The 25,762-nt window shown below is 55.0% G+C and overlaps 9 protein-coding genes across 9 annotated transcripts; 4 read left to right on the forward strand and 5 right to left on the reverse strand.

Annotated features, from left to right (window-relative positions):
* Nucleotides 1–38: 38 nt before the first annotated feature.
* On the reverse strand, nucleotides 39–1,675 carry SETTUDRAFT_164114 (uncharacterized protein). The gene is made up of 2 exons (XM_008029670.1): nucleotides 916–1,675; nucleotides 39–850 (listed from the first exon to the last, which is right to left on the reverse strand). The coding sequence occupies exons 1-2, from the start codon at nucleotides 1,582–1,584 to the stop codon at nucleotides 212–214; spliced, it is 1,308 nt and encodes a 435-aa protein (XP_008027861.1). The 5' UTR covers nucleotides 1,585–1,675; the 3' UTR covers nucleotides 39–211.
* Nucleotides 1,676–2,061: 386 nt separating this feature from the next.
* On the forward strand, nucleotides 2,062–4,075 carry SETTUDRAFT_179917 (uncharacterized protein; the record flags this gene model as incomplete). The annotated part of the gene is made up of 3 exons (XM_008029671.1): nucleotides 2,062–2,242; nucleotides 2,295–3,725; nucleotides 3,788–4,075. 3 exons carry the CDS (start codon nucleotides 2,062–2,064, stop codon nucleotides 3,898–3,900), a joined length of 1,725 nt encoding a protein of 574 aa, XP_008027862.1. The 3' UTR covers nucleotides 3,901–4,075.
* A 144-nt stretch (nucleotides 4,076–4,219) lies between these two features.
* Nucleotides 4,220–5,573, forward strand: SETTUDRAFT_32692 (uncharacterized protein; the record flags this gene model as incomplete). The annotated part of the gene is made up of 3 exons (XM_008028871.1): nucleotides 4,220–4,741; nucleotides 4,832–5,180; nucleotides 5,254–5,573. 3 exons carry the CDS (start codon nucleotides 4,220–4,222, stop codon nucleotides 5,571–5,573), a joined length of 1,191 nt encoding a protein of 396 aa, XP_008027062.1.
* Nucleotides 5,574–8,198: 2,625 nt separating this feature from the next.
* On the forward strand, nucleotides 8,199–9,511 carry SETTUDRAFT_91639 (uncharacterized protein; the record flags this gene model as incomplete). Its single annotated transcript, XM_008029672.1, has 6 exons — nucleotides 8,199–8,292; nucleotides 8,345–8,430; nucleotides 8,478–8,585; nucleotides 8,631–8,712; nucleotides 8,757–8,927; nucleotides 8,982–9,511. The coding sequence occupies 6 exons, from the start codon at nucleotides 8,199–8,201 to the stop codon at nucleotides 9,509–9,511; spliced, it is 1,071 nt and encodes a 356-aa protein (XP_008027863.1).
* Nucleotides 9,512–10,359: 848 nt separating this feature from the next.
* On the forward strand, nucleotides 10,360–11,443 carry SETTUDRAFT_164116 (uncharacterized protein). The gene is made up of 2 exons (XM_008029673.1): nucleotides 10,360–10,779; nucleotides 10,860–11,443. Exons 1-2 carry the CDS (start codon nucleotides 10,400–10,402, stop codon nucleotides 11,152–11,154), a joined length of 675 nt encoding a protein of 224 aa, XP_008027864.1. The 5' UTR covers nucleotides 10,360–10,399; the 3' UTR covers nucleotides 11,155–11,443.
* A 24-nt stretch (nucleotides 11,444–11,467) lies between these two features.
* On the reverse strand, nucleotides 11,468–12,119 carry SETTUDRAFT_91949 (uncharacterized protein; the record flags this gene model as incomplete). The annotated part of the gene is made up of 3 exons (XM_008029674.1): nucleotides 11,468–11,524; nucleotides 11,614–11,802; nucleotides 11,871–12,119. The coding sequence occupies 3 exons, from the start codon at nucleotides 12,117–12,119 to the stop codon at nucleotides 11,468–11,470; spliced, it is 495 nt and encodes a 164-aa protein (XP_008027865.1).
* A 2,224-nt stretch (nucleotides 12,120–14,343) lies between these two features.
* Nucleotides 14,344–20,789, reverse strand: SETTUDRAFT_42525 (uncharacterized protein; the record flags this gene model as incomplete). The annotated part of the gene is made up of 2 exons (XM_008028912.1): nucleotides 14,344–17,724; nucleotides 17,778–20,789. The coding sequence occupies 2 exons, from the start codon at nucleotides 20,787–20,789 to the stop codon at nucleotides 14,485–14,487; spliced, it is 6,252 nt and encodes a 2,083-aa protein (XP_008027103.1). The 3' UTR covers nucleotides 14,344–14,484.
* A 1,153-nt stretch (nucleotides 20,790–21,942) lies between these two features.
* Nucleotides 21,943–23,117, reverse strand: SETTUDRAFT_90109 (glycoside hydrolase family 105 protein; the record flags this gene model as incomplete). Its single annotated transcript, XM_008029675.1, has 2 exons — nucleotides 21,943–22,062; nucleotides 22,122–23,117. The coding sequence occupies 2 exons, from the start codon at nucleotides 23,115–23,117 to the stop codon at nucleotides 21,943–21,945; spliced, it is 1,116 nt and encodes a 371-aa protein (XP_008027866.1).
* Nucleotides 23,118–23,684: 567 nt separating this feature from the next.
* On the reverse strand, nucleotides 23,685–24,492 carry SETTUDRAFT_20991 (uncharacterized protein; the record flags this gene model as incomplete). The annotated part of the gene is made up of 2 exons (XM_008028762.1): nucleotides 23,685–24,017; nucleotides 24,106–24,492. The coding sequence occupies 2 exons, from the start codon at nucleotides 24,490–24,492 to the stop codon at nucleotides 23,685–23,687; spliced, it is 720 nt and encodes a 239-aa protein (XP_008026953.1).
* Nucleotides 24,493–25,762: the final 1,270 nt, after the last annotated feature.

Consider the following 25,762-nt stretch of genomic DNA (forward strand, 5'->3'; position numbering starts at 1 on the left):
TCTATGAGTAGAATGAATGCACAGCAACATGGAGAGATGGGATAGGGTATGGTTTTTGTATTCTAGAAAGCAAAAAGAGCAGCAAAGGGCCATCATTGTACTGGGTTCATGATCAAGTGATCCACATTGGGGGAGGGTGGCATGGCGCCGGTATAGACATAACACATGGTCAAACGCCAAAAAGAATCAGTCATTGAGGGGGACAAGGGCTCTACTCGCGGCCGGCAACCCTCCTCTCGTAGTCGTCGGTGAGCCTGGAGGCGTCGACGACGTCGACGCCCTTGCCCAGGCCAATCATGTCGGTGACCTGCCACCAGCGCACCGTGTGCTCGCTCTCCTTGCCCCTGCGGGCGGGGCCCTCGTCGTCTGTGTCGACGAGGCCGCCAAGGCCGGTGCCGTCGGCGCCCACGACGACAATGGTCTGGCCCACCCACTTGCGGACGTCGTCAATGTTCTGGCCATTGACGCCGCTGAGGGCATCGACGACGTAGACGAGGTCCGGGGCGAGGTGGCGCACCATGTGCACGTAGCCCGCCGGGGTGGTGAAGGGCAGCAGCATGGCCGGGTCCTCGACGAGGCGCAGGGCCTGCGAGTGCAGCGTGTGCCACAGCGACGTGTCGGAGCCGCGGGCGCTGGGCGCGGGCGTGTAGACGACGGGCTCGATGGACTGCAGCTCTTCGCCGGGCGTGCGGGCGGGCGTGCTGATGGCCGAGTACGAGTCGCCCAGCGACAGCGAGCCGGAGCGCGAGTTTGCGCGAGACTGGGGGCGCGAGCGCAGCGAGGGGGCGTAGACGAGGACGAAGAGCTTGGTCCTGGCGAAGTCGGTGGCGGGCAGGTGGGAGAGGACGGTCTGGGCGTGTTAGTATGGTGGTGGTGGTGGTGGTGGTGATAGTAGCAGAGTAGGAGAGCACTCACGGCCGTCTCTTCCCGGTACGAGTCGTCGTCGTCGTCGTCGAGGTCGCGGTCTGCGAGGCTCTCGGCGCTGACGACGAGCACCACCGTCTTCCTCTTGCCCCAGTCCCTGGGGGCTCTGGGCGCGGCCTTCCTGAGGCTCTCTGCAAAGCCGCGTGCGTGCGAGTCGACGGCGGCCCCGCTCTCGCGGCTCTGGGCCTCGATGTTCCTGCGCAGCGCCGCCTCCTCGCTCCAGCGCGAGTGGTCGCCAAAGGCCTCGTCGCGGTCCTCCTCGCGGATCGAGGCCAGGGCAGCGCCCGCCGCCGCCCAGCCCGCCGCCGTCTTCTTGCTCACCGTGTCGAACAGCTGCTGGGGCGACGGCGTGCGGCGGATCACGCCCTGCGCGAGGCCCAGCAGCGAGGCCTCGTTGCCCCAGCCCTCACCGCCTGCGTCGCCCGTGGCGACATCGCGGGGCCTGCCTTGCCGCTTCTCGAGGGCACTGTCCTCGCCGTAGCTCAGATCGTCGTCCGAATTGTAGTCGCGGCCGTCCTCGCGCGCGCTCCACACCCACGCCGCGAGCCCGGCCGTCGCAACCGTCACCGTCACGATCAGAGGGACATAGAAGCCGAGCGTGCTGCGGTTGCGCGAGCTCGACTGGCGCCGGTCGTAGCGGTCGTAGTTGAATGACGACATGGCCTAGGGCATGTCGCTGTGTCGGGGCGAGTCGTGCAGTCGTCGGGGGGTTTGGAGCCAGGAAAAAAAAGAAAAACAGCCTGTGTGCGGGTGGAAATGGGCGAGGGTGTTTTGGTCTCGGGTGTCAGCTGCAGCAGCGGTGCTCCGGCCTCCCTGTTGTGGTGGTGGCTGGGCTGGCCGAGACAGGGAACAAGCTGCCACTGCCGCTTGACACATGCCCGACCCCCCGCGGCGGCACCCGCGAGTCAGGCCCGCCTCTTGTTGCCTGCTGCCGCTGCCGCTGCCGCCCTGCCGCGGGGTGACTCTTACCTACACACGCATACACACGCACACACACACCCCCCCACATCTCTGCGCTGTACCTGCAGCCTCTCTCAACACGTCCACCTCCACCACCACCATCACCGCCACCACCGTCGACGTACAGTGTATCCGGTCACACCACCTCCCACCGCCCTCGCCGCATAGTCGCCCGCGATGCCCCATGCCACCAGCCTGCCCCCGCCCGGCTTCCAGGCCCTCATCCTGTGCGGCCCCGGCGCCTCGTTCAGCACCTTCACATCGTCGCCCAAGGACATCCCAAAGGCCCTGCTGCCCATTGCAAACCGCCCCATGGTCTGGTATCCGCTCGAATGGTGCTACCGCATGGGCGTGACGGGTATGCTGCGCGGCACACGTCGTCGATGCAGCACCTCGCTGACGCCCTGCAGACATCACCGTCGTTACCCCGCCAGAATCTCTCGACGCAATTGAGGCCGCCATGTCGCAGAATCCACACCTCACCACCCTGCCCTCGCCCAAGCCAGACATCCTCGCGCCAAAGGGCCTCTCACACCAGACGAGTACCGGCGACCTCTTTCGCCTGCCCGAACTGCAGAGCGCAATCAAGGGCGACTTCATCGTGCTTCCCTGCGATCTGGTGTGCGAGCTGGACGGCACAGCGCTGGCGGATGCGTGGATGGTCGAGCAGGGCGGGTTTGCAGGCGCAAGCGGCGGACTGGACCACAATGGCGGCAAAATCGCATACGGCGCCGGGGGAGAGAAGCTGGGGCGGAGAGGCGGCATGGGCGTGTGGTACGAGACCAAAGGCGAGGGCAGCAGAAAAAAGGAAGAGACGGACTTTATCGCCACAACGCCCTTGGCCAAGCCCACCGTGCCCGTTCCCACAGACTCGCTGCGGCGCAACATGTCCAAACTCGTCTACTCTGTTCCTACCGACACACTCAACGACATCACCGAGGAAAACAAGACATTTCCGCTCCGACATTCGCTCATCCGCAAGCATGCGCGCATACGGATGCTGACGACACACCGCGACGCGCACATTTACGTGTTTCCCTACTGGGTCATGGAGATGATTCGCAAGAATGAAAAGTTTGAGAGTCTAAGCGAGGAAGTAGTGGGGTGGTGGGCAAAGGCGAGCTGGCAAGACGGACTGGGCGAAAAGCTGGGCCTGAGGCAGATATTGCAGGGCGAAGAGGACGGGTCGGATCACGAATCTCAGGTGGTCGAGGAAGAGATTGACGTGTCCAAGTTTAGCACCACATACTCGGGCAGCATCAAGGACCAGGAAACTTTGCCCACGGAGCTAGCATCAAGAGTCACCAATTCCTCCAGTATACCAGATTCTGCAAAGTCACTCGCAACCTCCAAGCTTACCGTCCCGCCTCTTCTCGCATACGTCCAGCCTTCGGGCCCCAACGAGCCTCTTATTCGCCGAGTGGACGATTCTCACCTCCTTTTGACCATTTCGCTGCGCCTCGCTAAACTGCCCTCGATTGAAGAGGTCGGCAAGGAAGCCGCTTCGCCATTTGCCCACCAGTCCAAGATTGCCCACAAGGAATCCATACCACGAAAGTGCCGCGTCGAGGCTGAGAACTCGCTGCTCGCAGACAATGTCATTGTCGAGGAAAAGACCAACATCAAAGAGAGCGTCATCGGCTCCAACTGCAAGATTGGCGAGGGCGCAAGGCTGCTGAGATGTCTGTTGATGGATGGCGTCGAGGTCGGACCAAACGTCCAGCTTACCGATTGCATACTCGGTAGGCGGTGTAAGATGGAGGGTGGTGATGCCAAAGACGGCGATAGGACTGCGCTCAAAGACTGCGAGGTCCAGGACGGCCAGGTGGTGGAATGGGGAAGTAAGTCACCTACGCTTTTTATGCACTTGAATGGTCAGATACGAATGCTAACAACTCTGTAGCTGAGGCCAAGAACGAAAAGTTTATGCGCTTCGACGTGGGTGATGATGTAGGCAGTGACGGCTTTGGCGGCGATGATATGGAGGGTGACATGGGCGACGAGGAGGGGCTCTGATTGCAGAAGACGGTGCCTTCTGTGAGAGAAAATGGGCCAGGTATTTATGAGACATATCCAAGCATTCACAATCCTACGCATTGACGCCATTTGGAGCGTCTGCGTGCGGAGAGTACCAGGTCTTTTCAACAAATATTACTGAATTGAACTACGGCCTAAGCCAGTGGTCGTTCACTGATACTCGCATTTGCTCCCTTTCACTCGGGTCTGTGCGCGCATGGTCATTGTGAGTGCTGCTCTCACCTTGTAGGCACCGCTGGAGAGTCGTCACTTCCTTTCCTTCTCTACCATCTGCCTCGAGCACAACCCAACCCGCACCATGAGGCTCAGCACCGCCATCGTTAGCGCCGCCTCCATCTTCTCGGTCGCCGCTCGAGTCATCGACTGGCCCATCAGTAATGAATCCGAGCTGCAACCCACAATAGCCTTCTGGGACGACGACTACGCCGCCTCTGGCGAATGGACTACCTACACTGCCAAAGGCGGCGCCCTCATGTGTGCCCTCCAAGGCAGCGACCAAACTGCCGGCCTCCAACTAAAAGACACACGCTCCCCGCCCTCGGCCGCCAGCCACTTCAACACCGACCTCAAGACCGAACTGCACACATGGTACTGGCGCAGCGTGGACCCCGCATCCTTCAGCTGCAGTTTCTCCGACCACTGGGGCTTCTCCAAGGCCATGCAGGCGCTGGGCCTCAGCGGGAAGCCGGCGTCGCAAGGCGGGGACAACAAGTGCTATCGTATTGAACACTGGGATCCTGAAAAAAGAGACGACAATGGGAACCAGATTCCGGCTTTGAACCAGTGGTATAATGTCGCTGGCATTGAGCAGCAGTTTCGCGTAAGAATCTCTCTTATTATCATCATCGTTTTTTTTCACCTTTCCTGCGTGGTACACGATACAGTGTTCTAACAAGTCGATGCAATAAAGGCGACAAAAGCCCATTACGAATTCGCCGTCAACACGGCCGGCGGCGCAATCTACGGCCTTTTTCTCCTCAGCCCCCAGGCCTCTGCCAAATCCCTCTGGCACGCCGACAAAAAAGATGCAGACAAAAATGCCCTGCCCCAGCTGCGCCTCTTTTCAGATATCCTGTGGGGCTTCTGGGTGCGCGACAACCCAAATGTAAAGAATATTCGCTATTTCCTGATGATTGGCATTTCAAACGACGTCACGAATCGCCTGATTGCTTCGTGTCTGCGTGATGTGGGCAGCGAGTTGAGCGCCTGGCCGGGAACACAGTTCACCATGGATACAGAACAGGGACATGCGCTGTTGGGTGAGTTTAGCATTTGCCTCTACACACCAATATCTGGGTGGTGACGAAACAAGTATCTAACACTACTACACAGGATCTCCCAACGGAGCGGCCTTTGCGTATTTCCTCATCCAGCACAAGGCGCAGCTGGGCCAGAAGACAATTACAAAGGTGACTGTGTTTAGGCCTGAAAACGATGACGATATTGCCTTTGTGGATGCCTCGTTGTGCTTTCACGTGGAAGATGGGGTGCTGGCGGGGGACGATGGTGCTGGTGGCGACGGCGACGGCGACGGTAGAGATGGAGGCGACGCTCCTGCAATCGAGGTCAAGAATGACTATCTCATCCGCGAGACCATGGTCCAGCCGGATAAAGGGAATAGCATCACGAGGGTGCACGAAGTGTATTTGTGAATCAGTCCTAGACAAAACTCTTAGTACAAGGTATGCCGAGTACTTGTACTTGTATCATTATGTATATCTCCTCTTCATCACCTCCTAGAATCTCAACTTCATTTCATTTCATGGCATTTTGCGTATCTAGATAGCATAGCAAGTGATAGGTATCTCGACTCGTACTCTATACAACTTACCTTTCCCGAGAACATATTTTTCTTTGCTTTTCTTTTCCACGACCAGACCTCGTGACTTGGTGCAACTTTCCTATCCCTCTTTTTCTTCCTCTTCCTCTTCTTCTTTTTCTTCGCTGTGTCTTTGCATACTTATTCTGCTTTGTGCAGCCTGGCCATGACACATGGGTCGGGGCGATACACAGTATCCTGCGACTAATGGGTACATATCTGGCTGGGCCCAAATACTGGGGAAGCGTTGTTTTGCACAAAGGTTTAAAAAAAAAGTTGATGGTGTGTTTGAGATGGCTTTGGTGGGGATCGCTTCGATGTTTAGACTAAGGAAGTTAGATAGTGGAGCTACGGGGAGCAGGCTAGTTCCGCGGGAATTTTTCTTTCTTAATGCTATTTTGGGTGAGTGGGATGAGGAGAGAAAGAGGTGTGTTTGTGGTTTCTTCATGTGTTCTCGTCGTTTGTAATGATTTTTTATTGTGAAATCAGAGGAGATGTTGGTGTGGATTCCACGCCTGAGCAAAGACAACATACGCTATGCTGCCCACGATTTCTCGGCAAACCACCTGCCATGACACTAAAACCATGGCAAGAATCTATATCCAGATATCCCGGTTTGGCGTCATTTTTGTTTCCGCGGAGTAGTGCGACTGTTTTCGAGAACGGCGTTTCTCAACCAACCACTTGTCTCAGAACAGGCGTCTTCTCGATTGACGTCACAGACTGCGTCTCAGAACGCGGTACGAGAACAACAGCGGAAAAGGTGTCTTCGCTCAGCCCCTCCCCCCTTGTTTCGCCAAAAACACATTCTTAGGCTGTAAATCGTAAATATCGCGTAGTGTCTGATTGGGGCGTTGTGAGATCCTCCAGTGTTTGATATGATCGAGTGGTGGCCGCATCAGCTGAGTGTGAGTCTACAATATCTAGGGATAGATTTCTCCCGATGCTCCTGTTTGATGTTGCGAGCCACGGCAACATATGGAGGAGAAGGCTTCACGGCTCCGACTTGGAAGGGATTGAGGCTTGCGTTTATCTAAACTAGCCTCATATCCCCCCTTGGATGTCTTTTCTGGAGACAGAGGAGTGGGTTGAGGTAATTGATTGCTGCTTCAAGTAACGCTAGTTGTTGGTGTAGTTTCTGCACCAATACTTACGACAGCAGTACGTCTTCAGACCGTCCCACGATGGCTTGACAGACCTATTATAGCTCCAACCATGACGGGGTGCTTAGCTGCCGTGTGGGGCGGGAGCGCCCGAAAGTCCGCGGGTGTAAGAGATGTGGAAAACATGTACAGGATGTCAGGAATGATACAGTAGAGTATCAGACCCCTGCCTTGTGCGTTGTGCACAGCAAAGAAGACGTGGCGATGAAATATAGTTGGACCCACTTATGGCCTTGCAGGGTTCACCATGCTCTTATCGATAAGTAACATACCTACAACCCGCACCTGTATACGAGTATCACAAGCTGTCTCATCAAGAGCGCACAGTTTGCGCGATAAAGTCTCCGTGAACCAACATCTCTCGCGGCGAACATGTCATCAGAATATACGTCACCGGTCTGTACGCCCCGCCAAGTGTCATCAGCGGCACGGTCTCTGCACGCTCGATCCTTCCAATGCATCTCTTCATCAAACAGCCTCTTCGCAAATGCCCTGGGTTCCAACCTTCTTGCCATCTCGGCCGACCACTCGAAACATGTCTTCCGAGGTTGCGCCTTCACGCACGCCAATCTACTACTGAGTGTCAGGAAGCTCAAGTGTGTTTGTTCAGTAACAGCATTAGGCCACTGGTCGACATGAGAACTGCCACGAGTGACGACAGCAGCAAAGCCGGCAAGATAGGAGGCTCACCATATACTGGCAAAGTGGTGCCTTTCTACGCCATGAATTTCAGACCACAGCAAGTGAGGCTGTACCGTGTCAAGGCAGGTCTGATCTACTCCTTGCATCTACATAAATATATGTACGAGTACAACGGCAATGGGGATGATATTCACAGCATGCTCGTATTGTGAAACAAAGTTTGCGTCTGGCCGCGTAAGGGGGGAGTGGCAAAACAAGCCCTTTTGCATCGGCCTCGGGAATCTACATATCCAGTGTCCACAGCCATGATCTAGGCACAGGAGCATGCAAACTCGAGCTACAAGTTCGAGACCTTTTTGTCACACTGAATAGCTGGCTATAGCATCTACTGCACCAGCTCTGAGCCGAATCAACCCCGTCACACCATGGGCGAAGCGGGTTAGTCGATGCGCCGAACCCTAATTTGTGGGGACCTGTGAGGGTGAGAAGCGTGGTAAGCAGGGATAAGCTGACAGTGCTAGTTTAACAGTCCAATATCACTCCGCAATCTGCTTCGAGCAACCAGTCATGTAAAATGTTTTTGTGTTCCGCTGTCGATGCCTCCTTTCCCGTCATCAGCATCGATCAAAGTCCAAGGCAACATGGCGCACTTGATGGATGGGATACATCCTACATATCCCCCAAACACTGAGAAGGACAGAACAAATCTCATGATGGGCATCTCCGCAGCCATGACATGTGTTGGAGGTTCGTAAAAAAGCCCAAAGAATGTACTCGAGCAAGTACTTACCAAAGTCAGTATCATGTGTAGCTCTCCGCGTGTATATGCGTGTCTTTATTGTTCGGAAAATGGGTCCAGAAGACTGGACCATGGTTCTAGCAACAGTAAAACTCTCAGACAGATCGATCAGAATTCAGTTAACATGACTCAGTTTCTAACAGTCATGTATCTACTCGAAGTGATTGGCGGCGTCAAGGAGTTGAACCTGGGCTTTGGCGTCATGTCCATGTCCTCGCAACAGACGACGAGCAATACAAAAGTATGCTTCCCAACAGACACGCAGAGGCAAGACTAATATCGCCAGCTCATTCTTGCCATGGTTGTAGAATACAACTTGATTGTAACTCTGATCAAGGCTTCGGTTCTCATGGTCTACCTCAGACTAGGTTTGTGCAAGTCACTGCGTCCTGTCCAAGCTAACAGACCATAGCTTACAGCAAAAAGTTTGAGCGTCTGTGCAAAAACACCATAGCTCTTCTTGCTGTATACCAAGTCGTCTTCTTGATTGTAATCGCAGTGCAGTGCATACCGCTGTATAAGCTGTGGGATTTCTCTGGCAAAGTCACGGGTCAATGCATCAACATGAATGTCTTTTATCATGGTACGGCACATTCAGCCTTTCTACCTATTATGAACAAAAGCTAATACCCTCCAGCGACCTCGATTTTCCACATACTCATGGATGTCTGGATTCTACTCCTGCCAATCCGACTCATCACGCTCATCCCACGGAGACCCCGCGAGAAGTTTGCGCTATACGTTAATGTTGGGCTTGGAGTTATCAGCATGGCCGCTTCTATCATCAGACTGGTATTCCTACACATTTTTACCCTCTCTAACGACCCCTTCTACGACTCTGTGCCTGTGATTACATGGTCCATGGTCGAAGTCAACGTGGGCGTCTTGTGCGCCACTATACCCATAATGAAGCCTTTGTTGTACAGAGCACGAAATTATCAGTCAAGAAGCGTGCTTGGCATGCCGGCCGTGAATACGGACGAGAACACGATAAACGGGACGAGCAGAACGAGCCCAGAGATCAAAGAAGCAAAGGCACAGGGGAGAGAGTCTGTGTCGAGTAATATGCCGCCGCCAGTACCCCCGAAGGACCATCAGTATGTTTATCCGCCTACTGCTCCGCCTCAACACCAAGAACTATCGCGCGCTGAAGACGCCGAGATATAAGACATTCACATATTCAAAATGCAATCTCTCTGCGCAAGTTTGAATAAAGCTTCATAATCGGCATGGTATGGAGGGAGAAGGCCACACACGTTCCAAACAACCTTGGGACCTAATCAATCATGGCTGACCATCAACCCACCAACTCCACGGACCAGACCATGCTAGCTTGGTCTTGCCCCAGAGTCCTACAACACCTGGAACCGAGTATGGCAACAATATTGAAAGCCCAGCCAACAGCGCACTGCCGACTTGAACACGCGCGCGTCCAAAGGACCCGCGTACGTCCCTCGGAACAACAATCAACCTGCCACCTCGAAAGCCCGTTTTAATTCATGCATCCAGCCAGCCACAAGCCTATAAGACTCAAGCTTTCCAACGCGCCTTGTCATTCTGGTACAAGGCACTCCGGCGGCATCGCGGCATGGACCAGCGACCCCAGAGGACCCGAGTACACGCTCAAACGACGCTCTACCGAATCCGTCTGTCCAGGCCACCCTTCTCCCTCAGCCTTCATTGGCCAGTCATCTCAATCGGGCAATTCTTAGCGCCACGATGCTTCACGTCTCCATTGTTTTTTGTTTTGGACATACTAGCGGTCAGAGGCGATTGGATGCATGGTCGGTATGTCCGCGCGGCATGCATCATCATGGTAGGCTGTGTATGCTTTTTTGCAGCATTCTATGCAAACAACGTCGCTATTGCTGTTGCCTGGGCGATGTTTTGGCACATCCTCTTAATACTTATTGTACCCACGCGCGGGTAGTTCTCTTGTGTTCTCTCGGAGCCAACCTTTCATCGGCTTGCATTCCGATTTACTGTACTCTAGTCTGCTGAGTCAATAGGCTTTTGAATCGACACTTTCAGTAATACCCTATCACACTGCACAAGATGCATCTCAGTCTAGGCAGTTTTGCAGCCAACGAACGCCCCCTTCGAGTCCTGACTCTGTATACCTCCGCCCTCGCGACCCCGCTGCTCATCGCGTGCACAGTCATCTCGATCAAAGTCAGCCGCCGTCCTGTAACAGCGTTTTGCTTTGGCTACATTCCGGTTGCCCTGACTGCTTTCGCTTCTACCATCAGCATCCTATGCCACAAGAAAAAGAATACTCGCATGCCAGCCAGTGGATGCGTCTTCCTGGACGGATTCGCTTTCGTTGCCTACCTGGGCATTCTGATTGCCATCTGGGCCGTTGGGATTGGCGAGATAAGGCATCCCGGGTTAGGGCTACTAGCTGGCTACACGACAGCGCCCATGATCGTCAACATGTAAGCAGCTGGCATTGGTCCCGCGGGCCAGATTCAAGGACGCATATTATTGAATTAGTTTGTCTAACGGATCATCATAGGTTCGTACACGCATACATGGTCGCCTGCAACATACCCGCCTTCATCGCGCAGCTCACCGTACCAAAAGTCCACCAGTGTCCCAACTGCCGCAGTAGCTTCACCGAGCGCAACCCACCCCGGCTTCAGGAAACGAGCCAGAGTGCGGAGAGATACAGCCTTTTGCGCGGAGAAGACTACCTCGATGTCGATGCCGACGCCGTCGACTATCCCGGTGGTAGTGCGCGCAGCTCAGAGGACCAGGTACGACCAGAGACTGAAAGCAAAAGCGACGATAAGAAGATTTTGGTCGTGTGAGAAGGTATCTTGTATGCAATGTTAGCATTGGATCATGGAAAGCAAAGTTACGAGTCCCCCCCCCCTCTTCTACAAAGAAGCAGAAGGCGGAGAAGCCCAAATCTATACACATGGATAAGAAAAAAGTAGTGTTATGTACAAAAAAAAAGAAGCCGCTACTTAGTGAATGCGGGGACCGAAATTTCACAAGCTGTGAGCATGTGTCCAGCACCGGTCTGGACTTTTTTGCCTGGGCATATACACATATATACAAACCGTACTGCCGACAGTCGATGGGGCAGTGCTTCTTCTTCTTTTTCTTTATGTTTCTTTCTTACGTACTTTTACCGCTGTTCTTGATGTTTGTCGGGAATGTCTCGCCCTGGTCCCACTGGGATTGATAGTCAGTCTCACATATACTTTTTTTTCCCCCAAACAACAAGAAACGCTGTACATCAATGAATGAAAGATCAAACTTACGTGCTCGGCAATGCAGCCATCCTCCCATCGGTATCGGTCGACGACCTCGCCAAAATCGCTCTTGTAGTTGAGCCAGGACTGCGGACTCTGGAACGCGGTCTTGAGCGGCGTGATTTTCTGCTGGTTCCCAATAGGCGCAAGCACGTCCCATGCATTATCGAATCCGTTCTTAACCGAGGGGTTGTGGTTCTGTGGTTTTGCGCAGTCCATGGTTAGCAATGCTCGCGTCTTGATATGTATGCAGGCGGCCAACTCACAATGTAGCCGGAATTGATGTAGGTAAAGGCCTCGGTGATGTTGGGGTGGTAAATAAAGGCTTGGGCAAATGCCTGGGCACGTTGCTTGGTCTGCTCGACGGTCGTCTTGGGGTTGGGCACGCATGGTGCAGGCTTGGGAGGTGTAGACTGGCGCTCCACGAGCATGTTCGACCCGGCTTGCGCTTCCATAGGGGCAGCCAGCACGGCGAGAGGCGCAAGCAGCGCAGACGCAATGATCGTAAAGCGCATGGTGAATGGGAGTTGAATAGTCGTGAGAAGTTGTAGTTGCAAATGGTCCGGATAGAATCTAAGTATGTGTCGATTCAAAAACCAGCGGTAAACAGATAAGTAGGAAAGCAAAACCATTATATACCTCCGCAGATACTCTCATTCTTATCTCCATGGCCGTACGCGACATTTAGCAATGCCGTTGACGCGCCCCTTGGCATCACTATGCGGCGCAATTATCTAGATTGCTCGCGCGTACCTGGAGGGCCCCACCGGCTTTATTCCGGTCACACAGGCGCTTCTACTCGGGCGCGTTTATTCGCCAAAAGTCGCCCGGCTATTCGTTCGCATATGCCGGGGTAGATACACCAGAAACATGCAATATAGTAGCCTGGGGCAATGCGTAAGAGCTGAGACGGCTGAGATGCATTCACCGACTAGTGGGCGGGACAAAAGCATAAGCGTCTATCAGGGCGGATAGGGCTGCGGAATGAAGTTTGTTTCATAGTGGGGAGCCAATCAGCTATCTGCCGGTCCGAGAGTGAAACGATTAGGACATATGCTTTCCGGACCTGTGTGTGTCTCAGGCCAAACTGACGTATTACCGAGGTACGTCACATGGTCAGACGTCTGGCCTGGAGTTGGAAATCCGCCGCTGTTCAAATAGGAGAGCTAGGTGCTATTCTTTTCCCGGTGGTTTCAGAAGCGTAAGCCGTTGAGAATCTTACATCACGTCGCTTTACAGCCTCATGCTTCAGGCATGGCCAACGCTGTTTATATATTGTGGTTAAATGATTGCCGGGTACCTCAGTACCATGGCCGTGGAATTGAGTTTCCCAGGGCAAAGCTTTCCCTGCATATCGGTACCCGTTGTACGTACCTGTCAAGCTCACTCTAGCGTGTATATCAGCCATGTCAGCATTTAGGTTCTGCGCGCACGGCACGAGTACCGCGTCTACGCCGATACACCGAATACGCGTCGATCATGTGATGTTGAACAAACACCGTGTACGAAGAGTGTTTTGTGGGGTTGCTGATGCAAGCTGCTGTGTTGGACTTTTATTCGTAAGACAGTCCAAGTCTCTACACAGTCACAGTTTGCCATCTATCACGGTGCGAGAATCCAAAGCAGGACGCAGATGGGAATTTACTCCTGACCCAAATTTGATTCATCCAGTCTGATCTGGATTATCAAGCAGTGTCACATAACGGAGCACAAAAAGTGAGACGAGCCTTGGAAGAAGAATAAACTGTATGGGAATTCATATGTCTGCAAATATACATGGCAGTTGTCAAGAACCACTCCACCCCATATCTTCTACCCGCCCTCCACCGTTTTGTCCCTGTGACCAAGCATCACGATCCGAGAAACTTACCTAGTCCTCTCCAGAACCTCCGTGCGTTGATTCAGCATAGCACGCAGCACTATGTAGCCACTGAGCCCATATACATCTATCAAAGGGTCCCCGTATATTAAGACACAAACGTCGATTCGTGGATAACCAGAGTGAAAGGGTAAATGCAAATACATGTTTCCATTGCATTTTGTATTTACACACATACATACATGCATCTATGCACGAAAATTAAAGACGTGTATACCCTCCCTCTCCTCCATGAAACCGCATTAAACGTATACTCATGTATAGAGAAAGTGAGAGAAAAACACCATCAAGGAATTAGGAGGAGAAAGAAGAAACCTCATGAATTAAACCCCTCGCATTCGTTGCCATGTTCCCGTTCATCGTGCAGAAAAAGAGGGAACACAGGCACACACCTCAAAAGAGAGAGAGAGAGAGAGAGAAAGACTTCATACATAAACACACACATATATACCTCATCTTCGCAGACCTCAAAATCGAAAAAAAAGTCCTCCCGATAGAAACGCAAACGCACACGCAGAAAAACGACAATGGTATCCCCATTCCCTTAACGAGAAAAAACAAAACAAAAAAAAACAATAACAACGAGAAAATTCGCCTCCGCCCGAGATCCGGCATGTATATAACGTCGTGTGCGAATCACAGAAAAAACAGAAGAAAACGCCTTCGCTTGCTACCCGTTGGAATCGTGAGAAGAGGAAAAAGGAAATGCACAAAAAAAAATGCAAAGATACAGGGTCAGATGAATAGAGTACATGGAGAAGAGAGAGAGACAGAGAGCTGTGATGAGAGCGGGTTCGAGATTATAGTATTAGAGTCTTGTATGTTTTTCGTTGTTGTTGATGATGGTGTTGTTCTTTTTTCATGTTGCTTCATGATTGCTGCTGCTGCGGGGGATATCGTCATCGTTTTTGCTGCCGTGAAATGGGCGTTACGGCGTCATCTTCTCTCTCTGCCCTCTCGCTCTCTCATACACACACTTCCCTGCACTGCCATTCGTATTCCTAATATCTCAGCTTGCCCAAAAGGCTGAAGCAGTATGCGCACTCCCTCTCGCTCTTCATCTGTATCATGAAGACTCTTGCTCTTGCGCCCAAGACACCACCCGTCTTGCTTACGCCGCCAATTTGACCGGCTTCATCAACATTGTCTTCCCATACGCTGACGGCTATACCGCTGCGGGCTACACGCTCAAAGCATGTTTCTGACAGTTGGACGTCAAGAAGGACCTCGCCGTGCTTCTTCCCGGTAAGCAAGATGCGTCGTTCTTGTCTGTAATCTCTTGTGCCGGGAGCGCGTTGCAGTGCGTTTGTGGGTGACGGCGGCATGCTTGGGTCGGGCGAGGGCAGCATGATTGTTAGCCTTGCGCTGCCCATATCGCGCCATTTCTTAAGTGACTCTCGCTCGTAAAGCCTGCACTTTGTGTTTGTGATGCCGGGTGGTGCGCCAGGTGCTCGTGCGACATCACCGTTGGGAGTCGAGGCGCCTGAGCCTGGTCGAGAGTTTGAGGGGCTGTCAAGGGACGACCCAGTGCTGCGTGATCCGAGAGTTGAGTTGCGAATACTAAACATGCCGTTCTTGCCAAACGAGAAACGACTAAGTGCCGAACGAAGGGCACTGTTCATGGTCCCGACAGACGATTCCGTGGCGGCCGAAATGGAAGCTGCGCGTGTGCTTGATTTCCGGTAGCTGCTTCTCCTACCCAGCGTGCCACCGATCCATCCAGAAGAGGCATCGGTGCTTGCTCTGGCTGCGTTCTGGCGATCCATAGCCTCGGCCCAGCTTGATTGTCCATAGGGGCCGCGCGCGTTTTGTAGTGCAATGTAGGTGGGGTTGTTGATGCGCGCCTGGTTGATCATAGAGTACAACTGCGTGCATTCGGCTGCATTGCGACTCCGCAACATGATGTTGTTGCCAGGTTTGAGGAGCGACTCGGCAGTAGGTGGCGAGCGAATGGAGATATCAATGGCCGTTGACTTGCGCAACGGCACCAGAGGGGTAAGCTCAACCGCAACAAGGGGAGCACTTCCCTCGGGAGTGATGATCTCGTCGCCGTCGGCGAGGAAAGGTTTGGAGTGGTTTTCTGAGATCTCAAAGACCTCAATCTTTCCTGGCGTGACGACAATGCTACATTCGTCGGGGTGCAGGCTGTCCCATTTCCCAGACTCGGACCAGGCGAAAAGGGATGCTATCGTCCTGGAGACCTTTCCAGAGCTTTGAGGAACAGCTCGGTAGGGTGAGTTTGACGCCGATTGGGAAGGAGTAATGGTGCCATTGGGAAGAGTGTAGATGGACGCTGGGGGCGAGGGCTTGGTGAACTTCTTGGGCTCCTCTTCAGTCTTTTCAGCTGTGGTCGGGCGACTGGCCTCTCGTCCTGTAGTGTGCGAGCGCCCGGTATATCCACGTGGTCCGAGATATCCCAGTGGCATCAGTGGCATGGGTACGTCGTCATCTAGCTCACCTTCTGATGACTCGGATGTCAGGATCTCCTCTTCTTCTTCGCCTGCTTCTTCTCCCTCTTCGGACTCCGAGTCTTCTTCGCTCTCGGTTGACTCTTCCGTGCAGGTCGATGGTTCGTATTCGTGCTTCAAGGGCGAAGACGAACGACGCTTAGTCTTGAATCCGGGCAGTGTTGGCAAGAGTACTGGCGTGTTGGAACCCTTTAGCGTTTCAGGGCTCGCTGGACTGGGCGACCGATGTGGTGGCGTAGGCGGCGGCGGCTGCTGCTGATCAGTCTGGACCTCGGGCTCTACAGGATCGTCGACGATGATGCTGTGTTTCTTCCCATGCATCTTGGGAGGTGCCGAGGATATTTCGCGCACACTTTCCTCTTGTACCGTGTCTTGTGAGGGTGTCGAAGGTCGGCTCGACTTCCTTTGCCTGGGAATGTTGGGCAACTCTAGGGAAGGAACGGATGAAACTCGCCTATGCGTATTGGGACGTTGGGGTGAAGGCGGAGAGCCAGGGGGAGACAGCTCTGAGTCTGCAATGGTGCGCTTGTCTGATTCAGACGAGTCCGAGTCCGAGTCGTCAATCTCAGAAGTTGGCATCCAGACACTGAAGCCCTTGCTTGACGACACAGCTGAGGGCGCAGATGGAAGCGACTGGGGCCGTCGCTTGGTTGATTTTCTGCGAGGTTTGGTGAGTTCCTCAGCTGGCTTGGCATCTTCAGCTTCATTGGGATCGTCCAGAGTGATTTGGCGGGATGGACGACCAGAGTGCGGGGATGCGGGGTTTTTGGAAAGCCTCTTTGCTCTTGTTCGTTTGAGGCTTGACGGAGAACCAGTATTGGCCATGCGGACTGCTTCATCGAGGCCACGGGGTGTTCGGTCACCATCGCTGTGGAGCGGGCCGGGCTGGAACATCTGCTCGATCGGGGTACGCGGCTCTGCCTGCGAGACGTCTTTGGCGTCATATGGGTTGCTCGTAATCGAGCCATGACCGCTCGGCGGTGTAATGGGCGACACTGTCCGGGATTTATTCCGCTTTTGTGGCGTGTCGTAGTGCCATACCTTTGATACTTCGGTATGTTGTTCGCCAATGGGAATATCAATCTCATGCGGGCTGGGAGTCCGGCTCTTTTCTTGCTGCGTGGAGCCTGTTGCGTCCGAGTGAAGGGAAGAAGAGTCATGTTCGCTTGAGGTGCGCTGCGTTTGGCTGGTCGCGGCCTGAATCTTCCTGACTTCGGATATCTGCGGGGGAATGGGGTGAAGACCGAGCATTTGTACCCATTCGAAACCAGTTTGTTCATCTTCAGATATCAGAGACATGACTTCGCTCCATTCGGATCCATCGGCCTGCTTTCCTCGGATCATGACGATAATTTCGCCCTTGACATCGCCATTTCGGGCCGAGGCGTTGCTGAGGTGGACTGGCGGCAGAAGTAGCCATCGCGCGGTAGAATCCACTTCACAGATGAGGACGTCGCCTCCAGCTCCCTGGCCTGGAGCATTGTCGCGGAGAAGAATCTCGACGCGACAGCTGATTTCTTGACCAGTCGAATGATACAAGTGCAAGTCGAAGTGGTCTCTGGCTCGCACACATCGTGTCGGATCAACTCGGACGCCCGCAAGAGGGGCGAGGCTTCGAGGATCACGGGCACGGGTGGGATCGATGTTGGCCGCTGCTTCATCTTCGAGGCGGGCTTGTTCGTCGTTGGACCGCTTTCGGGCAGCGACGACCAAGTCTTGGAAGATACTTGAGACCTTCTCTACGCGGTCAGATGGCTTGACGTGGTTGATACCCTGAATGAGAAGTTAGTATTGAGTAAGTTGTGCATAGGGAGGGCTCAACAGACCTTCAAAGTCTTTGAAAGATACTTGAGGCGCACCAAGGGGCGCTTAAGCATGTAGGCAACGTCAACACGCTCACCGTCGCTGTTGACAACGTAGCCCTCTGCATTCCGAGGCATGCCCTCATCCCATGGCGCGCCATCCTCTGGTCCATTCACCACCTTGGCAGGCTTGAAGGGATCTTCATCCGCTGGTGCGAGGCTGATTACCACGTCTTGGAAGCCAAGACGCCAGACGGAGATGTAGTCGGAGTAGACACGCTGCGCGCTTTGTGCCCATGAGATGAGCTCGTCAGAGTCTTCCTTGGGGACGCGCTTGTGCAGGTTCTTGAGCTGCTCCAGGCAGACGCCCATGTCGACAATGGGCTTTGTAATTTCACTTGGGTCTGCCGACTTTGGGGAGCGAGAGAATAGCCCGGCAGCAATGGCGGACTCGGATTTGGAGAGGACGCAGCTAAGAAGAACAGGAATGACACCATCGACAAGGGTGCGAAGCTCGCGCATATATTTTGCCTCGTCGGAGGCGAGCTCCTTCATAATGTCTTCAATAGTGGCAGTGGCCAGGCGGCTTCTGTTGGTACGGATGCTGCGAGCTGAAACGATGCTCTTGGAGCCTGCTGTTTTGGGCATGGAGAGCACCGACATGAGGTCCTCATGTCTGGCAAGCTTCCTCCGGCGGGTGCTCTGGCGGCTAATGATGGTCGACGTTTCGGGGTTAAAGAACGAGCCGACTTCTGATGCAGGTGCTGGTGGATGGGTTCTGGTTTCCTCGGACGCAGCAGTCATTGCATCTGAGCGCGTCGATTGAGAGGCAATGGTGGAAAGGCGCTTGCTGCTGGAAGGGAACTTGCGCGGGCCTAAGATGTGGCGTGGACGCAATGGCTGTGGCATGAGATCGGGCAGCGAAGCATCGACAGACGAAGGAGCAATTGAGACTGCGTCCTGGTCTGGATCATCTTCCTTGGGCATGTCGTCAATAGACGTGGCTTCGCGAAGGGGAGACGACATCGATCGACCCTTGGTAGGAGAGTATTGGCTGCGTCTTCTTGCTCCGCGGCGCTTCAGACTTGGTGTTGTGCTGACAGACACTTCGCTCTCTTTGTCCTGTACATGCGACTCGGTCATGGTTTCGGAAGTGACGGTGGACTGGGCGTCATCGAGATTTTGAGTGTCGATGGTCATTTCGCGGCTGGCATGTCTACTACGTCGTTGCTTGCTGCCACTGCCACTACCACTGCTACGGCGGCGGTGCTTGTCGTAAGGCTCGTCCTTTGACTTTTCAGTCGAGACACTAATCTCTGACTTTGCGATTTGAGCAGGCAGATGGAGTGAGGATACAGAGTCCCTGGATATCCTCCGCAGTGCCTCTTTGGACGCCCTTCTCGGCCGGGACTCCTTGGCGGGCTCATCTTGTGTTGTGCGCGTGGGCGTGGTAACCTCTGATCTGTCGGCTGTGGCAGGCAAGTCTGTGGAAGAAGCGGAGTCCCTGGACCTCCTCCTGCGTCGCGAGCGTGTCTTCTTGACAGGTATTTCCTCAGTCACCTCGGTCGACAGAGTCAGCTCCGAGGTTCCAAGGTTCGAGGGCAGTTCTGTGCTGGAAGTGGAATCCTTGGATCTCCTACGCCTGCTGCGGGATTTTGTTTCTCCAAAGGTGTCGGGTGTGCTGCTGAGCCAGGCTTCTAAGCGGCTTCCCAAGGGCTTGGTGCGAGGCGTCTCCGAGGCTGATGGTATGGTCAATGGCGTGGCAGCTTCCTCTTCGGTGCGTGGGTACGACCTGCGACTCTTCCTCCGCAAGGGCTTCTGGGGACTTCTGAGGGCTTCATCCGCTGTGCGGTCGCCCTGGCTTCTCGGGCGACGCCGGCGCCGTCGCTCTCGCAGTTCCTCGTTTCGGGGCGATGTGATTTTACTCTCCACCAGGGATGTAACATCGCTTTCTTCGTACTCTACCGTGACGGCCATGTTCGGATCCTCGCTCAGCGCTGTTTCCGATCTCCGCGCTGGTTTCAATGGGTATCGGGCAAGGTCCTCTGCAGACAAGGAACCACGTGGTGAAGTGCGCGCACGCCGTCTGCTCGGGCGCATTTTTACCAGCTCCGTCTTTTCTTTTTCGGGCTTTGGAGATGTGGAGGCGGGGCCGCCATCGCTCTTTGCACCTTTGCCGCTGCCGGCGCCGCTGCTTGTTGGCCGTTGGTGATCGCTACCTGAGCTGGAGGGTTTCGAGGGTCTGCGTTGCTTTGGCGGAGGCCTCCTCTGGCCTGTGCTTCGTCCGATGTACTCGGCAAAAGGCAGCAGAGGATTGGATTGTATGGCTGGAGGGGCAATGGGTTTGAGTTCGGGACTAGCGGGCTTCTTGGGGATAATTCTCGAGGGGCGGACCCAGGCGTTGGGGATGGTCTTTGGCTGGGGTCGGCCGGCAGCCTCTTTGGGGGGAGCCTGCTTGCTGCGCCAATGCGAGTCGCTGATGACGCGCTTCTTGGGGGCTGTTGCGGTGAGGACGTCTTCGTCGAGCTCGTTGTGGGGGATGGGCATCTTCTTTGCGGTCGAGGGGCGCTCTGGGCTGGCGCCGACCGACTTGCCGCGCTCATGGTGGGGCTTCCAGTTGGGCTTGCGGTCAAGCGCCTTTGCCTTGGGCGTGGTCGAGGTGCGGACAGCGCTGGTGTCGGAAGCCGGGGCGGAGGCGGGAGCGGAGGCGGGGGCGGCAGTCTCTTTTGGAGCCGAGTCGATTGTACTGGTGGCGTCTTTGGCAGCGGGTTCTTTTGCAGCGGGTTCCTTTGCACTGGCGCTCTTTGTACTCGAGTCTCGCGCACTCGAGGCGTGGGCGTCGGGGTCGATGTCTTGCTGCCAGCGCTTTATCTTGTCGCGCACGTTTGCGGGCTTGTTGATGCCGATTGCCTTTGCAAAGTCCTTGCCGTCCATGGCCGCTTGTTTGTCCGTCGCGCCCATCTTCTTGCCTGACGTGCCATGTCTCTTCTGTCCAGCCGAGTCTTCAGGGTCACTGGGCCGGGGGGAAGCGGGCATCGAGTCCCGCAATCATTGGGGCAGCGGGCAGCGTCGCGGGGACGGATGGGTGTGTGGTGGGTGGTGTGTCGTGTGTGGTGTAGTGTGGTGCGGTGTTGAGTGGTGCGGTGTGGCTGGCGGGCAGCAGCGAATGTTTTGGTGTTTGGCGAGCGGGTGGCTGGCGGGTGTTTCCAGCGCTACTAGGTACCTAGTATGTATAGCAGGCGGAGTGTCGCCGCGATAGGCGGCGTCTCGCGGCGAGGGACACGATGGCACGACAGCAGCGAGAGTCGGGGTGGGTGAGTGAGTGAGTAGAGAGCGTGCGTGTATGGGTGGGTGAGTGGGTGAGTGAGTGCGTGCGTGTGTGAAAGGCGGTGCGAGTCGCGGGCGCCAGGCCAGGCCAGGCCAGGGCGGCGGCGGCGGGTGTGATGATGTTGGATGATCCAATTGCAGCCCGCAGCCAGCAGCAAGCAACAGGCGGCGGCGGGCGTGCGGGAAGAGCCCAAGCCGATCGAGGTGTTGCGGCGATCGGCGCCTCGTGCATTCCTGCCATGTGCATGTGCATGTGCATGTGCTGGCGGTGCCGGCTTGTGCAAGTGCTTATGCCGCGTTGTGCTGTGCTGTGCTGTGCTGTGCTGTGCTGTGCTGCGCCCATGCATGCCCGCCAGAGCTCCCTCTTACACACTCACTCACGCACACATACACAGCTACACCTACACCTACACCTCACCTCACCTCACCTCCACCTACACTTCCACATCCGCCCTGTCCGTCTGGCCTCCACCTCCGAAGCCACGCATCCTGGTCCCGCCTGTCAGCGACGTGTCGTCAGTGCCACACGTGCATGCATGCACCCAGTCCCACCGTCTTTGCTGACAACACGGCCCTGCCCGGCCTTATGCACACCGAGTCCACTATATACCACCTATCTCTTACCTATCTACTGTACACATCTACTTGTATGTACACACGAACCACGCATGCAACTGACTCTTCACACATGTACATACGCACAGCACCGTCGTTCGAGCCTGAGTCGTCCAATATACCCTATCCATGTATCTACTCCATGTACATCACCGTGCCTTCACGTTTGCCTCTGCGTTCGCCCGCCCGCGTCCCAACCGTTCGCCCCATCCGTGTCCACCGTCTTTTCTTGTTTGCCTTTTCTCGTTTATTTTTCGTGGCTTTTGGTTCCCCTCAATCCACCCAGCCGCTCGTACTCCAGGCTCGCCAGCACAAACGCCGCACTCCCCAGCACGCTGTTGTAGACCAGCGGCCGCGTGACATAGTACTAAACACATCATCAGCCTCTGCACAGTGTCGACCCGTCTCGTCTCGTCATGTACATACCTCGTAGTCTGCCGTCGAGTTCAAGCTGCACACGCCCACGGTGCCGTTCCATCCCAGCGTCCCGTTGCCGTTGTCCACGACAAATGTCTTGGCAATGTACTCGTAGGCTCTGTTCGCCGTTTTTTCATACACACCGGCACTGACTTGACACGCTGCGCTCAGCGCACCCAGCCGCAAGCCCTTGAGCAGCGAGTACACAAACATGCTGCTTGCGCTGCTCTCAATGTAATTGCCCTCGCGCCCCGGCTCGTCGAGAATCTGCCACCATGCCCCCGTCTTGTCATCTGCTGCCCGCGTCACCGCCGCCATGAGCTGTTGGAAGCGCGTCGTGACGTACGCCCTCGATTCCGACGCCGTCGCCGGAAGCAACTCCAGCATGTCGACGAGCGCCATGCAGTACCACCCCAAGCTGCGCCCCCACACGTGCGGGCTGGCCCCCGTCACCTTGTTCGCCCACACAGCCTTGCGACGCGCGTCGTACCCGTGGACCAGCAGCCCCGTCTCGTTGTGGAAGCAGTGCTGCCACAGGAGATCGAGCTGCAGCACAATCGCATCGAGCTCGCACGAAGAGCTGCTGAATGCCTCCGTGTACGCAGTCATAAAGGGCGCATAGCTGTACATGCCGTCGAGATAGCTCCAGTACGGATACACATAGTACCAGAGGCCCCCCTCTGCGTTCCTGCGCTGCAAATCCACGCTCTTGCGCAGCGCCTCAACGCCTGCCTTGTACTTTGCCGCTCCCGTCTTTTGCCATGCCTGCAGCAGCCCGTTCCCATTGCTGAGCCGGTCCAGCGGATAATGAGTGTCCTGCGTCGCGTTGGACAGCACCGCCACCGTCGAATCCAGGCTGCTTGTCGTGTATGCATCAATGGCTGTCCGGAGAGAGGGCTCAGCGTGCTGCATGCGAAGTGCGTGCAAGGCCTTTTGCACAAATCCGGCCTGGAGGAGCGCCGACACGTCTTTTTGGCTGCTCAAGATGCCTTGCTGCCGCGACATGATGGACTGGGCCATTTGCACCGAAAGCACAGTCGCTACTTCCAGCGGCGGCTGCTCCGCCATGCACCCGACAATGGCCACATAGGGCAACAGAAGCGTACGTAGCTGCATCGTGGCCAGCAACTATGTACACACGTCGAATCCAGCAAAAGTAGAAGTGGAAAAAAGAATCCCACACGATGCCATACAGCGGGTGGCTTGGACCCTATCTAAGTAATACCGGATCATCATCTGCTAGAAAGCAATCTTATCAAGGCGCGGGCTCATCCCGCCCCCTAATTCGGCCACCTGACATGGTCCGTGATTGATTCGGGCTAATACGCAGGCTTACTGTACTTACAAACCCAACAATATCATTCAGAGGACCGGGCGTGAGCTCCGCGACTCGGAGTTGGCGGGTCCCGTCCATCAAGCGCGCCGTGAGCGCGGCATGCACTATGTATGTAAGATGTAGGGTATCAAAATCGGTATACCATGGCTGCGTGTCCAGCAATAGAACTCTCAATCCAGAGACAAGCCAATCTCCGCCAACGACAAGGCCGTCTTGTACAACACTCGCTCGCATGTCTAATTGCGCTTCTTGCTCATCCTCTCCATCAGCCTAGCGGCATCGTTGACTGCCGCAAACGCGCTCCACGTAGCCATGACGCTCTGGTACATGAGGTAGCCCGGGATGATGATCCAAAAGGCATTCATGAAGACAAAGTAGAACCAGAAGTAGAACTGCTCCGGGCGCGAGTATGACAGGTCGAGTATGTAGTGGTCAAAGAGTGACGTGGTGTAGTAGAGGACGTCGCCGTACAATTGGCCGAGCGAGACCATGAGCTGAGCTGGGTAGCGGAGCGGGTGGTCGATGCAGATGAGGTAGGCCGTGAGAAAGGCCCCAGGGCCCCAGAATACCTGCGAGCGCAACAATCAGTCATTGCCGTTGCACAAGCCGAGCAGAGTCATGTCCAGTGCACATGTATACATGTGTATATGTACGTACCGCAGTAATCGTCTCCATGCAGAGCACAAAGGCATCCTGCGTCAGGTATCGCGAGTCACTCAGCGCGTACTCCTTCCACAGCTGGCCAAAGACATCGTTCATGCCGCCCATGTTCCTGAAATTGTAGGCAAAGTAGCCCTCGAAGAACGAGTGGATGCATCCGCAGAGGACGAACCACATAATCGTGGCCAGGTCCCCGGTGCTGGCTTTGGGGCGCGACTGCTTGACCACCACGTAGGTAGCGCCGAAGATGGCAACACATCCCGCCGCAAACATGAGACATAGATCCAGCGTCGTGTTGTTGTTGGCCAGATAGCCAACAATCTCCTTGTCAATGGGGTAGTAGGGGTGCGCGGGCACAGGCTGTGAGTCGTTGACTTGGGCCATGGCTGTGAATCGCAAAATGAATGGAACCAGACGGCGAACAATGAGCGGCGTATGTACAAGAGAGAGAAAGAGAGAGAGTGTGTGTGTGAAAGGAAGAGAACAAGGGTCCCAACGACGTCAATGAGCGGTCTGCAAGCACGGCGGACGTCGAGGTGTTGGATGAGTGGACACGCAAAGGGAAAATGTGCTAGGACAGCCCTGTACCAATTACACGCCTTGCCCTGGCGCGCGTGGGCCGGGGGTCCACCCGCGCCTGTCTTGGCCCATGACAACAATCCCACGCCGCTGCTCGTCATCACAACATGCCTCGTCGTCCCGCGCCAACGGTTCCTCGACATGCACCAGCTACAACATCCCTTTTCCTTCGCAGGCAGTCGACTTGGTACATGTAAGTAGTTGTGGTCCATCTCATGCAAAGCACACCCAGGTATGCGCCGAAGCCCCCTTTGGCACTGGCTGGTCTGCTGTCACCGGACACCCACCACAGGAGTCGCCAGAGGACCAAAGCGTTTAGTCGCGAAAAGAAAGCAGGACATGGCAAGAGGCTACACATAATACTTCATACATACGCATTACTGCGTATTGAAGACGACCCGATGCAGACTTCTATGCGCGACCCCATTCGTATTGTCAAGGGCCAATGCTTAACCCCAAGCCACTACAGTGCCCGTGCACCAGATGAGCACCATCGCCAGTTGAGCACCCCCACCACCACAACAACAAAACTTCAACGCGTCAAAACTCAACCAATATGGACCCGATTCAAGAAGCGATTGCAGAAATCGAATCGCGAGAACCAGGAGATAAATTCTCGTATCAAGCAATCGCGAAAAAGCATGGTGTAGCACGAATGACGTTGATGAGACGACACCGCGGCGAAACTGAGGCCTATGGCGTGCGCAACCTCTCCCTCCATCCACAACACGAGAAGGAGCTTGTACGATACATCGATACGCTTACCGAACGACGTTTGCCACCTACGAAGGAAATGATACAACGCTTTGCTTCAGATTTGGCTGGAAAGCCGGTTTCAGAAAGCTGGGTTGACCGGTTCATCCGCCGGCACCCCAACCATCTCATCTCTGCCCACAGCAAGGGGATGAGCAAACTTCGTTGCAACGCCGATTCAGGAGCCAAGTACAGCTTGTATTTCAAGCTTCTGGTTGAAAAGATAGAGGAGTACAACGTCCAACCCTCCCATATATTCAATATGGACGAAAAGGGGTTTCAACTTGGAAGGATTGGCAGAACAAAGCGTATCTTCTCCAAG

This window comes from Exserohilum turcica, assembly GCF_000359705.1.
Source record: "Exserohilum turcica Et28A unplaced genomic scaffold SETTUscaffold_3, whole genome shotgun sequence".
Lineage (NCBI taxonomy): Eukaryota > Fungi > Ascomycota > Dothideomycetes > Pleosporales > Pleosporaceae > Exserohilum > Exserohilum turcicum.

Bases quoted from the DNA above. Each gene is read 5' to 3' on its own strand.
- SETTUDRAFT_164114 (XM_008029670.1), bottom strand. From the start codon at position 1,584: ATGTCGTCATTCAACTACGACCGCTACGACCGGCGCCAGTCGAGCTCG. The intron at 851-915 runs GTGAGTGCTCTC...TAACACGCCCAG, and splicing joins CGTACCGGGAAGAGACGGCC to ACCGTCCTCTCCCACCTGCC.
- SETTUDRAFT_164116 (XM_008029673.1), top strand. From the start codon at position 10,400: ATGCATCTCAGTCTAGGCAGTTTTGCAGCCAACGAACGCCCCCTTCGA. The intron at 10,780-10,859 runs GTAAGCAGCTGG...GGATCATCATAG, and splicing joins GCGCCCATGATCGTCAACAT to GTTCGTACACGCATACATGG.